Genomic DNA, 14,697 nt, shown 5'->3' on the forward strand with positions numbered 1-14,697 from the left:
CAGTGATTTTTGTGGACTGTGTGTCATCTTCTTTCCTCAGGGTTAGAGGATATTAATGTGTTAAAAAATGAGCTTATTGGATAATTCAGGACACTTTCTGAAGTCCCAACAAGTTCTTGTAAGTCTCTTGTCTCATCTTGGGTCAAAGGATGGTCTCTGTCCATGGCCACGTGGTAACCTGTTTTGAACCCCAAGGACTGCTGCCATTCAGGGATGTGGTCATAGAGGTGTCCTATGAGGAGTGGGATGACAGGGATGTCACGTGGGAGAGCTTACAGGAACCTGGCCTCCGTGGCCAAGTCCACTGTCCGGGTTTTGCCTCCATTATTTGTGAAGTCTCCTGGGAGCTTCAGCTTCCTACGACAGAGTTTCAGATCCCTGATTTCAGGGACGTACTGGGAGTTTGTTGGCATAGAAAAGGAAGACTTCGTGATGTTTCATCATAACTTTAAGCTTCATCTTTCCTGAGGTAACCTGCACCCCTTACTCAAGATTAGTGGTAATTCTAGAAATTCAGTGGTATCACATAGTGTTGCTTCTGTCCTAACATCCAGTTTCCCCACCTTATTTCTGACCCAGTCATACTTGGGAGTGGAACGCAGGATCTGAAATGTTTACTGTCCTAGCAACCGTAAAGGTGCCGTCAGGGAACAGTGTTTCGGGAAATCACATCCTAGAATATTCTCATATCCCACAATGTCCTGTCTTGTTACCTTCTTACAGTGCACAACACTCCACTGGAGATTGGAGAATCCTCAACCAGACTCTGTTTCCTCTAATAAATAGGACTTTTTGCCTCTAAGCCAAACCTGGTCACCTTTTCGGAGCAAAAGAAGGAGCCCAGGAACGTGAGGAGAAACGAAACAGGAACCAAACACCCAGGTGGGTGGGAGTGGGCCAAGGGTCACAGAGGAAGCCAGACCTTAAAATACGGTTTGGGAAGGTCTGTTTAATGGAAATGATTTTTGAGACACCTAAGTTTTCTGTTGCTGCCAAAGAAGGACATCTGCCCAACTTTTACCGTCTCTTAAACCCTTTGGGCATCTCCTTCTGCTCAGTCAGTGGTCTCCCATCACATTCACACTCAGGCCCCCAAACCCCTTGGACTGTGCGGGCCAGCCCGATGCGGCTGCCAACCCATCGCTCATGGGGGTCTGGGAAATCTGTGCATGCTTCCAAGGAATTCTACGTTAAGTCATTTTTAGAGTTCTGTGTTGCCTCCTGTAAGAACTGGAGAGGTATACAGTTGAGATAGTGGTATTTGGTTTAGGAACCCCAGGAACACTGGAGACAGATACCGTGCATGTTCTCCTGAATCACTTCCAATCCTATGGAGGCTTCAGACAGGACCCTCCAAAGTTCAGACTCAAGAGATTTCATTGCGACACAATACACCTCCTTAAAATGAGAAAATCAAATCCTCTGTTCCTCTTTGGAATTTCCTTTTTCTTCGTAGGAATTAAGTTGGAAATTTCAAGTCTCAGGGTCCTAGGATTGAGCCCTGTGTTGGGCTCCATGCTCTGTGGGGAGTCTGTTTTTCCCTCTCTCTGTGCCTCTGCCCCTACCCCACTCATGCTCTCTCTCTCTATAGGCCCCAGTTCCTCAAGAGTAAAAGAGTTTCATATATCTATTTACCTCATAGAATTTTCTTTTCTTGAGGTGTAATTGACATATAACGTTGTATTAGTCTCAGGTATACGGCATAATGCTTTGATATCTACATATGTTGTGCAGTGATCACTACTTTAAGTCTAGCTACTATCTGACACTACACAGAGTTACAAAATCTTTTTCTTCCTTTTCTTTCTTTTTTTTTTTCTTTTCTATTCTTTCTTCCTTTTCTTTCTTTTTTTTTTTTTCTTTTCTATTCTTTCTTTCTTTCTTTTTTTTTTTTTTTAAATGTAGGCTTCATACCCAGCATGGAGCCCAGCTTGGGGCTTGAACTCACAGCTGCGAGATCAAGACCTGAGCGGAGGTCAAGAGTCAGATGCTCAACTGACTGAGCCACCCCGGCACCCCCAAACTTTTCTTCTTATGATGAGAACCCTCAACACCCAGTCTCTCAGCAACTTTCAAACAGGCAATATGATATTGTGGTCTACAGTCGCGGTACTGTACATTACATCCCCATGACTTGTTTACTTTATGACTGGAAATGTGTACCCCCTGATGTCCTTCACCTGTGTCATCTGCCCTCAGAACCCAATAACCACCAGTCAGTTCCCTGCATCCATGAGGTTTATTATGTGTTTTCTTATGTGTTTTGTTTTCAAATTATGCATATAAATGAAATCATGTTTTTTCGTCTTTTTCTGTCTGACCTTTTCCACTTAGCATAATACCTTCCAGGTTCATCCATGGTGGTGCAGACGGCAAGATCTCACTATCTTTTATGGCTGAGTTTTGTTCCATTGTGTGTGTGATGTATGTGTGTGTGTCCCCCCCCCCCCAAATTTCTCCATCCACTCATTTACTGATGGACTTCCAACTCGGCTATCGTAAATAATGCAGCAATAAACATGGGGTGTCTGTGTATTTTCAAATTAGTATTTTTGTTTTCTTTGGATAAATACCTAAGAAGTGGAAATGCTGATTGATATAATAATGCCACTTTCAATTTTTCAAGAAACCTCTGTACTGTTTTCCACAGTGGCTGTCGCAACTTACAGTCTCACGAACAGTGTAAGAAAGTTCCCTTTTTTCCCCTTCACATCCTTGCCAACGCTTGTTATTTCTTGTTTATTCAATTCTTTGAAGGCTGAAGGAGGTGGGGAAGCTGCAGAAGAAAAATCTCAAGCTTGTAGAGTTTGGTTCATGAGGTTTAAGGAACGAAGCCATCTCTGTAACCTAGACGTGCAAGGTGAAGCAGGAAGGGCTGATGTGGAAGCTGCAGCGAGTTTTCCAGAAGACCTAGCTCAGATAGTCGACCTACTGGAAGATGCCATCTAGGACTTTCATAGCTAGAGAGGGGAAGTCAGTGCCCTGCTTCAAAGCTTCAAAGGACAGGCGGACTCTCTGGTTAGGGGCTAATGTAGCTGGTGACTTTAAGTTGAAGCCACTACTCATTTAACACTCCCCAATCCTGGGACCCCTAAGAATTATGCTAGGGGTGCCCAGGTGGCTGAGTTGGTTAAGTGTCCAGCTCTTGATCTCAGCTCAAGTCTTGATTTCAGAGTTGTGAGTTCAAGCCCCTTGTTGGGCTCCACATTGGGTGTGCAGCCTATTTTTTTTTCCATAAAAAAATTAAGAATTATGCTAAATTGACTCTGCCTTTGCTCTAGAAATGGAACAACAAAGCGTGGATGCTGGCATATCTGTTTATAACAGGGTTTGCTGAATATTTTAAGCCCACTGTTGAGACATACTGCTCAGACAAAAGATTTATTTCAAAATATTACTGTTCATTGACAATGCACCTGACAAGAGGTCTGATGGAGATGGACAATGAATGTCATTTTCATGCCTGCGAATACAACATCCATACTGCAGCCCGTGGATTGAGGAATCATTTCGACTTTGGAGTCTTGTTATTTTAAGAAATACATCTCATAAGGCTATAGATGCCATAGATAGTGATTCCTTTGATGGATCTGAGCACAGTAAATAGAAAATCTTCCAGAAAGGGTTTACCATTCTAGAAGCCATTAAGAACATTCATGATTCATGGAAAGAGGTGAAAATACCAACATTAAGAGGAGTTGGGAAGGATTTGATTGCAACCCTCATGTAGACCTTGAGGGGCCCAAGACTTCAGCAGAGGAAGTAGCTGCAGATGTGGCGGAAACAGCAAGGGAACTAGAGTCAGAAGTGGAGCCTGAAGACGGACCTGAGGTGCTACAGTCTTGTGATAAACCTGAATGGGGGAGGGGCTGCTTCTCACGGACCAGCACAGAAAGTGGTGTCTACACTCTGCTCCTGGGGGAGAACCTGGGAAGATTGTTGCAGTGACAGCAAAGGATTTAGAATATTACACTAACTTAGCTGATCAAGCAGTGGCAGGTTTGAGAGGACTGACTCCAATTCTGAAAGAAGTTCTACTACGGGTAAAATACTATCAAATACCATTGCATACTACAGAGAAACTGTGGAAGAAAGAGTTGATGTGGAAAACCTCATTGTTGTCTTATTTTAAGAGCCTGCCACAGCCACCCTAGCCTTCAGCAACCTGCACCCTACTGAGTCAGCAGCCATCAACACCGAGGCAGGACCCTCCACCAGCAAAAAGATTGTGACTTGCTGAAAGCTCAGATGATGGTTAGCACTTTTTTTTTTTAATAATAAATTGTTTTGCTTTTTAAGATTTATTTATTTGACAGAGATCACAAGTAGGCAGAGAGGCAGGCAGAGAGAGAAGGGGAAGCAGGCTCCCCATTGAGCAGAGAACCTGATGCAGGGCTCAATCCCAGGACTCTGAGATCACGACCTGAGCTGAAGACAGAGGCTTTAACTCACTTAGCCACCCACGTGCCCCTACAATATATTGTTTTTTAAAAACATAATGTTCGGGACGCCTGGGTGGCTCAGTTGGTTAAGCAGCTGCCTTCGGCTCAGGTCATGATCCCAGGGTCCTGGGATCGAGTCCCACATCGGGCTCCTTGCTCGGCAGGGAGCCTGCTTCTCCCTCTGCCTCTGCCTGCCTCTCTGTCTGCCTGTGCTCGCTCGCGCTCTCTCCCTCTGTCTCTGAAAAATAAATAAAATCTTTAAAAAAAAAAATAAAAAAAAAATAAAAATAAAAACATAATGTTCTTGCACACTCAAAAGACTACAGCATGCAACATGCATAACTTTTGTATGCCCTGCTTTACCTTGGTTATCTGAACCACCGTCTCCCAGGTATGCCCATAATTATTGATAAATATGATCTTATTGTGACTCAGTAATTGTTTTCCACCTGTTCTGTACTTTCTTTCCATTTCTTCTTTTGCTCTTCACTTGTCATTCGATGACTGTCTTTAGTGGTGTGCTTAAATTCTTTTCTCATGATCTCTTGCATTGTGTGTCTGGGTATCCCTTAACTCGTTATCGTAGTTAGAGATATTTTTACTACTTTTGTCTTTTAGACTTCATCCTAGCTTTATAAGTGATTAACCACGACATTTACTGTATATTTACCTTTACCTGTGAGATTTTTTACTTTCATATGTTTTCTTGTTACTAATTAGTGCCCCCACTCTTTAGCTTGAAGAAGTCCTTTAACATTTGTTGTCAGACTAGTTTAGTGGTGAACAACTCATTTAGCTTTTGCTTGTCTGGGTAACTCTTTGTCTCTCCTTCAATTCTGAATGATGACCTTGCCTGGCAGAGTATTCTTAGTTGGATTTTTTTTTTGACACTTTGACTTGGTCATGCTGCTTGCTTTAGATCCACAAAGTTTCTGAGAAATCTGCTGATAGTCTTATGGGGTTTCCCTTGTACATAACAAGTTGTTTTTCTCTTGCTGTCTTAAAGATTTTCCCTTTATCTTTAATTTTTGACATTTTAATTATAATGTGTCTCGGTGTGGGTCTCTTTGGGTTTAACTTCTCTAGACTTCTCTGGGCTGTACAGATCTGGATGTCTGTTTCCCTACCCAGGTTAGGGAAGTTTTCAGCCATTATGACTTCAATTAAGTCTTCTGCCCATTTTTTTCCTTTTTTTTTTTTTTAAAAAAAAGATTATTTATTTATTTACTTGACAGAGAGATCACAAGTAGGCAGAGAGGCAGGCAGAGAGAAGAGAGAGGAGGAAGCAGGCTCCCTGTTGAGCAGAGAGCTCAATGCGGGAATCAATCCCAGGACCCTGAGATCATGACCTGAGCCAAAGATAGAGGCTTAACCCACTGAGCCACCCAGGCACCCCCATTTATTTCCTCTTGAGGAGCCCTATAATGTGAGTGTTACTCTGCTTGCTACTGTTCCACAGGTCCCTTAAGCTGTCTTCACTTTTATAAATACTTCTATCTTTTTGCTGCTCTGTTTGGGAGAGTTACACTGCCCTGTCTTCCAGGTCACTGATCTTTTCTTCTGCTTTGTCTAGTCTTCTGTTGAACGCCTCTAGTGTGTTCTTCAGCTCTGTGGCTTCTGTTTGATACTTTAAAAATATTTTTTGTGTCTTTGTTGAGGACTTCACTGTGCTCATCCATTCTTCTCCTAAGTTCTATAAACATCTTGATGACCATTATTCTGAACTTCTTTATCGGGTAAGTTATTTACCTCCAATAAGTTTCTTTTTTTTTTTTTCTGGGGTTTTATCTTGTTCTTTCATTTGGAATATATATCTCTGTTTCTTCATCTTGCTTAACTCTTCATGTTTGTTTGTATGTATTAGGTAAAATGGCCACCTCTTCCTGTCTTGAAGGGGTCTTGTGTTGGAGATGAACCAGATTGTTTCTCCTTGCCCTAGCCCTTGGTTGTTGTCTCTTGAACCTTTGTGATTGTCTAAGCAAAGTTTATTCTTGATAGGTCCCAGATATTGATGGCGTGCCAAGATCCGTCAGTGTTTTAGAGGGAGGGATTGTAGCACCTGCTGACTTTGTAGCTGATTGGAAGCCAGACTCTCAGACAGAAGCTTTTAAAGTATACAGATACATACTGTCTTATAGGACCATAATCACAAACTCTGCTGACCTCTAGAGCAGGCCATGTGGAGGTGTCCTCTTGGCAAAAGCTGCAAAAAATCAAGGCTCCAGACAAATGTCTGAGCTCCTTTCTGGGATGTACTGGTGAGCTATAGTGAAGCCAAGGGAAAGCACAAAGGTGGCCTTCCCCCAGCCCACATTCCTTTAGGACATTTTGGTAATCTCTGGATGTGACCTAAAGCCTGTCCCTCAGGCTGAAGCTCCAGGAGAAGAAAATAGGTGTTTTGCACAGGAAGACTGGGTTGTGTTTCAGTCTGCTGTCTGTGCAGTATCCTGGGGGTGACAGCCTGTCAACAATTTTCTCTCTGATTGTTTCAGATCCATGGGGCCCAGAAACACAAGCCTGCCTAGGTACTAGACCTAGGTGCTCTAGGGCTGTCCCCAGCGAGGACTACATGCACCTGCTGGTTTCAGCAGGGCCACGGGGGAGTGTGGTGGTGGGGCACACCAGCTGACTTTAGTGGAGAAGTGCTAATATTTACCAAACATCTTTGATGCACCAGGTGTAGTCTGGACAATGTAAACACTCGCCATTTACTCCTCACACCCCTAATGATATCAGCATTATGTCTCCATGGTATAGGTGACCCCATGTCACCAAGACTGATTTCTCACTTGGCCTCTCAGGTGTTCAATACTTGAACCTCTCCCTTCCTCTTGAAACATTCTTTCCTTGGCTTCCCTGATCAAAGACTCTCTGGCTTTTCTCTTATGCTTTAGACTATTTTTTCTCTCTTCTTTCCAGATGCATCTCCCTTACCCTTCCATTAATGGTTAGATGGAGTTCTTCCAGGCTCCATCTTAGGTTCTTTTTCTCTCATTTCGTAGACTTTGCCCACACTTGGCTTCTCTTTCCATCTATACAAAGATAACTCAAAGGTTTGTGCCCAGCTGGATGTCTCCTATGAACTCAAGATTTTTATAGCCAACTGTTTCTTTGACATCTCTTCTTGAATGTTTCAAAGGCGTCCATAGTCAACATGTCCAAGATGGAAGACTTGACCATACATCCTATAAACCCATCACCTTCCTGGAGTCCCTATCTCAGGAAATGGGATGCTAGGGGTTATTCTGGACTTTTCTCTCTATAAAGTCTTATAGCTTTCATGTTCCACATAGCTTTCGTGTTCCATGTATCTTTTGAATCTCCTCATTTCTCTCCATCTCTACCCCTGCCCCAGGCCAAGCCACTGTCATCTCTCACTTGGACCAGGAAAATAACATCCTAACTAGCTAGCCTCCCAGAACCCACTCTGTGCCCCCTTCCATCTGTTCACACTGCAGCTGTCATTCATCCCACAAATATGATCAAGCACTTCTTACAGGCCAAACACTATTTTGGCATTGACAGTGGTCTCCTCTAACACAAATCTGGTAATGCCACCCCCTTGCATAAAACTCTACAACAGTTTTTCCTTGCTTTCGGGGTAAAAACAAAATTTCTTTACAGGACTCCAGGCCCTGCAACATCTGGCTTGTATATACCTTTCTGGCTTTATCTTTCACCACTCTTTTCCTCTGAACTCCTACAGCATTTACAGCCTTCTCTATTGTCTGGGGCTCATGGTTTCAGCAGCATATGCCCAAGGAGATGCTAAGCTCCCTGAAGGCAGGAGCCATGTCTAAATCTTTGCCCATCTCCCTCACTTGGCATGTCCCGGGCACTTATAACCCACTGCTGGTTGGATCGGAGCCCCCTTCTGTCCTTTACTTTGGACTTGGAGTTCCTCGGCTTTTTGTAGTCACAATAAATACCCTTGCTTTGCCTTCCCCTTTCTTGCCACACTCAGCTGCCAATCACAGGAGGAGGCCCCCCTTTTCTCTTATAAAAACCCATCATTTGCAGGTGGATTTGACCTGGTGTTCCCAAATCATCTTTGATGTTGGCACAAAAACTCTCTCCCCACAGCCCTCCCAGGCTAATGCATCAGAGTCAAATCTGAAGGCCTCTAGCTGATTTTCCAAACTTGATCACTGCCATCTCTCTGACCCCAAATAGCTGAAATTAGGGGCCCTATTTTCTTCTCTTTCCTTTTCAGCTCTCTCAGAGTACTGAGCTAGCTTTGGCGAATATTGTCTCTTTTAATATTCCCTTTCATATGAGCCTGGCTTACCCAGATTAACATATTTCATTAAGGGCTCTCTCTCCCTTTCTTCATCAAAGGGTTTCTGATGCAAAATATTCTTCTTAAAAAAATAAGGAAGTGGCTGGGGAGATGTCAGTGCCTTCTATTCTGTGGGCTGCATGCCGGCAGGGGACCTGGAGCCTCTGTTTTTTTTTTTAGGAGACTCATTTGCTGTAGAGGGGGAACAGCTCAGACAAAAGCCACCTCTGGAGGGTTTAGCTGCCCGCGCTTGGGAAACAAATCCATCTTGCATCTCTGACTTCCTCCTTGTATCACGGCCCTAAGTGCCCCTCTGCTCCCAATCGCAATCTCTTTGCAGGACCAAGAGGAGGTTCCCTGGGTCACAGTGACAGCTCACAACATTCCAATACCATTGGGATGGTATTCCCAACAGCCACACTCCGGCTCACACGGAACGACACAGCACACCAGGCAGGCTCACCCCATGGTGGCCAGCAGCTCACACCATGAGGCTGCCTTCTGGGCTTGGAGGGCCATCTTCGACGAACCCATCCCCGCTCCTTACTGGGGGAACAGAAGCGAAATGTAGTGTCTGCATTTTTAAAACTGCACCGCACCATCTGATAGATTTGTGTGGACGGTGCTATTTATCATTCAGCATTCATGTATTATTACTCTGCTGCCTGGGGCCAGGAGAAGTCAGCGTGAGCGCGATGGTTTAGAAAGGGCAGACTTGGTAATTTCCCTTGGAAAATTAGCACGACGAGCAACACAGCAGAAAATCTGGCAAAGACAAAACTGTGGCAAGGAAGGGGGTCGGGAGCAGCTGGTCTGGACCCAGCATGGGTGTGGTTCGGGGCAGGAGGAAGAAGAGGGGAGGGAGAAGAGAGGCACGGGATGGGCACCCGTGGAGAGTTAGGAATGTGCCAGGCTCTGTGCTAAGCACTTCCACGTAAGTCCTCACACTCCCTTAACCCTGACAACCACCCTGAGAATGACATGATATTGGCCCCATTTGATAGATAAAGAGATGCCCAAAGTGGTTTGCTGACGATCACACAGCTCCGACACTGGGTCAACCCAAGTCTTCTGCTTTGAGAATTGTTATTGTTCTACTACTCCACGTGTGGAAGAAGATCTCTTTACACATACACACACACAGAGACACACACACACAGACACGCACACGTGTGTGCACACATGCCCAACCCCCTCCTTCCTTTGAGTCACCCATCTGTTCCCTGAGTTGTGTTTTTCAATGATCACGTAATATAGTCTGTGGTGGGTTGCAACTGATCAGACAGTGCTTTGTAATGGTTCTGAAGGCGTGTGTGTGTGCGCACGCGTGTGCCCATGCGCGTGTACACAGTGGACGTTCTCATTCCAAATGCTCTAGAAGCTCCAAAGGCAACACTCTGCCTCCTACTTCTTTTTCTCCCCCGACCACATGGCGGCTGCATGATTCTGCAAGAAAACTGGTGGCGCTCAGTCCATGTTGCTGACTGACAGACATCTGTCTCAGCCTGCAAGCCCCACAGGACTAGAAATTGCCATATGAGGTGTGGGAGTTCGACGGGAGTGAGGACCTCACATTTATGAAAGGTCTGCTATAGCCCTGGGCTGGATGTTTTCTCTTTAATCCTCAAAACAGTCCCGCAGGATCGGCACCACCGCTCCCGCCCTGCAGATGAGGAAGTTGCGCTGTGCTCATGGCTTCTGCCTGGCGCCAGGCATGGCTCCCTGCAGCAACCCCAGAACTCTGTTTCCTCAGCGCCCACCAGGATAGGGGACAGATGACCACTGGGGCACTGTCTGGAGTACTTCAACCCAAAGACTGGGGAAAGGACCCGCCAGTGGCTCTGTGCTCTTGATCCCGTGATTTATTATTTGTTTTTACAGATGCAAAGCCCTTAATAAAGGAAGGGTCTTCATTACCCCTCCCTCCACTCTGCCTACCCATCCTGGTACCCCCAAGCTCTGGGAGCAAGTATGGTAGTTGTTCATTGCAGGAGAGCCAGAGGAGGCTGGGGAAGACACGGATGGGCTGTGAAAATAGCGTCTGTCCTGCCTGCCTCTCCAGCCCTGCTCTCCAGATGTGTGAGGTTCTCAGCTTTGCCTGGCTCTGTGGTGCCCCAGGAAAGGTCTGCACACATTCGAGTGTGGTCCACGGGGGCGAGTGGGCTTGGAGCAGCACAGGGGAGGAGGGCAGGGAGGCAGTTACAGGGAGCAGAGGAGCAGAGGTGCGAGTGACAACCCAGGCATCGCTCTCGTCCCCGACAATAACGGAGCAGAGCCCCGCCAGCCACAGCAAGCTGCAGGGAGATAGAGTGCCCACCGACACATGGGGACGTGGGCCTGCAGACCCACCCCTTCCTGTGTAGCTCCCGGGCCAGCCTCAGGAAGCTGTGAGATGTGAGATGGACACAGTCAGCCTCCTCTCCCCTCTGGGCCCTGTGTCTCTGCCCCATCTCACTTTCCAAATACCCATTCTTCCACGGATGCCGGTTCGATCTTTCCAGGGCACCACGGTGCCCAATTCTCTCTCTGGGAACTCTCAGTGACCTTCCCCAATAAGGTAAAAGCTCAGCCCAGAGGCCGCCTCCCAACCTAGCCCTCTGAATCATATCCAGGAGCCTCTGCTAGACAGGACAGCTCCCTGCAGAGCCCCACTCGGGCTCGGCCCGACCCCTTTCCTTGAATCCAGACCCATTACCTCTCAGTCCCCAAGTCCTAGCTCTCAATGTGGCATCTACAGGGACAAGATATGCTTCCCTGATGTCCCTGTGAATGGCAGCCCCTCCTTTCGCCACTCCACTGCACTCAGGGTGGACTCCTGGCTGGCTGGCTGCCACCCAACTTTCCTCCCCAGCCAGACCCTACACTTCTGAGGGTAGCTGTAGAAACCTGTATCAGAGATGTAGAACCTTGTAGAACCCTGTAGAACCACGTATCAGAGGCGACTGACCCAGGGACCTGGACAGAGCTGCTTCTCAAGGGGTCTGCTTTGCCAGGTCTCACTGGGACTCGCTCAGCTGCCCTCTCCTGAATGCCTATCATGGGGTGGGCAGTGCACCAGGTGCTGGGAAGATAGCAGGGACCGGGACTTGGTACCTCCAGAGGAGAGGACACCCAGCCAGCCACTGGCCACGTGCCGTGCTAAGGACCAGAGGAAGGGTCTGGAAGGCCTCGGGAGAGACAGAATCTTGGATCTACCCTAAGACCTGGAAAATGAGCTAGAGTTGGTGGCAGAAGGGGGCCTGGGGGTGCTGAGTGCTCCAGACTCCTTTTTGGAATTTGATTTCTAAGTTGTTTTGAAAAGCTTATATAGGCTTATGTGAATTCAAAGATATAAAAGCATCCAGAGCGAGGAGTGGGTTTTCCCCTCACTCACACATCAGGGTCCCCAGATGCTCTCTCAGGGGGAACCCCTGTGACCCATTCTCATAGAGCTTCCAGAGACAGTCACACAGACGCAAACATGAACCTCTATAGCTCTTCTGTGGCTTGGTCCCCTCCAGGGCTCTTGTCCCCTCTGAGGCCCCCTCCTTTCCATTCCTGCCACCTGACCATGGAGCCCCCATTTCCCTGGAGACCTGCTCCACAGGGCGTCACAATTGCAGGCAACCTCATGGGGGCTAGTGAGGGTCCCGGGGAAGACTCTGAAGGGCTACCAAGATGGCAAAACTTAGATCCAGGCTTTTCCGTCCCCCAGGGACCAGCAAGAACCAGCTCTCTGACCCCCACACGTCCCCATCATCCCAAACCAGGAGTTCCCAGATGACCTGGCCAGACCCATGAAGTCTCTGACCCCACAGACACAGCCCATAGCCCCTTAGCTCTGGGACTTTTCATGCTTTAAGTCAGACCACCTTATGGATCTTGGTCCAGGGATAGTTCTGGAAAGAAGGGGCTGACCCTCCCTTCCCATCAACTGCAGGTCCATCTGCCCCTCTCACAGAATTCTTAGCCTAACCAGATCCCCTCTCTTACAAGCCACAGGAGTTCATACACTGGTGGTGCTGGCGTCTTTGCCTTAGCTAGCCAGTTTGGCTCAGGGACTGTCCCACCAGAGGGGAAAAGTCAGGGCCAGGGCACAAGGGCCGTGGAAGGCAGAGGCTTCACCCTACCTGATTTGTTCTTGTATTCGATGTCAAAGCCCGTGATGATGCTGTTTCCATCAAACCGCTGGGTCCAGCGCAGGTTCATGCTCCGAGCCTTTACCTCTCGGATCTCCAGCTCGGGGGGGTCAGGGGGCTCTGGGGAGTGGCAGATGAAAGGAGCAGAAGTGAGGATGGCAGCAGAGAGCTTGGCCCCTGCCTATCTGTAGAGATGACCAGGGTTCAGCTGTATTCCTGGGGACTGGTGACAACTGTGCTCTAGCCAGGAGTCCTGAACCCTGGGCTCTGGACAAGGGGGGACTGGGAGGCCCAGCAGTGGGGTTCAGAGCCCGAGAAGGGGCCACGCTTGGTTTCCTTCTTTGTTACCCTCTCATCCTTGGCCTGGGGGGCGGGGGGACAGGCCCTCCTGTAGGGACTTCCTCTGACCTGATGGCCTGTTCGTCCTCCATGAAGGGCTCCCAACTTTCCCCAGCTTGACTTTCCCTTCTCTCACTTTCTCCAGGGTCTGTGCCCACAAACCCAGATGCCTCCAGTTCTGGAAGCAGCAATGTGATCTATAGTGATGGGTGCCAGAGTAAACCTTGCTGTCTAAAGTGTGCCTGGAAGGGCCCGTATTGCCCCAACTCTGGCCAGAAGGAAGAGTGGAGGAAGGCCCTTCCCAGGGGCCATTTCCCGTCATCCTCCTCCACGGTGTGGGTGATGCCCCTGATCTTGAGGTGGAGTTAGCAGTGGGCACCTGGCTCCCCGGGGAAGGGGTTAGGAATGGTAGGGCAGGTGAGGGTACCTTGCACAGTGAGTTGGATCAAGCCCCGGTCCTCCCCATATGAGTTGATGGCATGGCAGCTGAAGAACACAGAGTCCCCACGGTCAGCTGGCTTGAGCTGGGAGGTGGCCAGCAGGGGCAGGAGGATGGGGAGAGAGGGAGGAAATGGGGAGAGTGTTTTAGAACTTGTCTGCTGGAGCGGGCCCACTCTCGAGGGGATCAGTAAGGCCACTTCTTCTGGGAGGGGGACCCATAAGGGGCTTTGTCAAGGGCTCCTCTTCCTGGAAAGTTCCAAGGATGGAGGCTGGAAGAGTCCAGGCATGAGGGGGCTGAGGGGGTCCAGGAGGAAGAAAGAAAAGAGCTGAGGGGTCCCAGGAGGGAGGGGAAAGGGCGCTGAAGGGTTTCAAGAAGGAGGGAATGGCCAAGGGTCCCAGGACAAGGGGAGGCACTGAGGAGTCCCAGAGGGAGGGAGGAGTGGAGGACGGAGACCAGGGGGTCCAGAAAAGGGAGAAGGGCTGAGGGCTCCACACATTTAATGGGTGTGGGGTTGTCAGGAAGGAGACATAGGGCGGTTCTAAGGCAGAGGTTCCTGAACAGACAGGGAAGGGGAAGGTGTCTTTTGGGGTTGGGGGACGGGTCCCAGATCCCCATTTACTTCCATTAGATACAGATGTAAAACTGTGGGAGCCCCACGTTCTGAGATTTGGGGTCCCCCAAGACCGGGGCACGGTTGCTCACCTTCAGCGTGGAGACAACCTCGTCGCCGTTGTCCTTGGTGGCGATGGCGTACCGCATGACTCGGTCGGGGTCGATGACCGTGTCCCCCTTCTCCCAGCGGATGATGATGGGCCGCTCACCCCGCGCCGTGCAGTTGAGCTCCTTTGGGTGACCCTTGATGGCGATGGTGGTGTTGGGGTGGGAGGTGATCATGGCTGGGACTGGGAAGGGGAGGAGGTGCAGGAGGCCCCAGTAAGGGGAAGGCCGGGCTGGGGGAGGGGCATGTGCCCAGTGCAGAGGCCCCGCCCCCGCGGCCCCTCCCCACGGAGCGCCTCAGCCCCAGGGACAAGGTCTCAAAATTGTGGGGCCATGCTATAGGAAGCCCCACTCCCCTGT

General features: G+C 48.6%; 1 protein-coding gene across 2 annotated transcripts in view; it reads right to left on the minus strand.

Moving 5' to 3' along the window:
• The window catches only part of DSCAML1 (DS cell adhesion molecule like 1), a 338,623-nt gene that overhangs the window by 44,261 nt on the left and 279,665 nt on the right, over positions 1–14,697 (minus strand). For both annotated transcript variants that reach the window (XM_032360361.1, XM_032360362.1), the window contains exons 12-14: positions 14,323–14,522; positions 13,606–13,702; positions 12,831–12,959 (exon numbers count right to left, since the gene is read on the minus strand). In XM_032360361.1, coding sequence (XP_032216252.1) covers positions 12,831–12,959; positions 13,606–13,702; positions 14,323–14,522 — 426 coding nt within the window. The remainder of the gene's footprint in view (positions 1–12,830; positions 12,960–13,605; positions 13,703–14,322; positions 14,523–14,697) is intronic.

This window comes from Mustela erminea, chromosome 9 (assembly GCF_009829155.1).
Source record: "Mustela erminea isolate mMusErm1 chromosome 9, mMusErm1.Pri, whole genome shotgun sequence".
NCBI classification, from domain to species: Eukaryota; Metazoa; Chordata; class Mammalia; order Carnivora; family Mustelidae; genus Mustela; species Mustela erminea.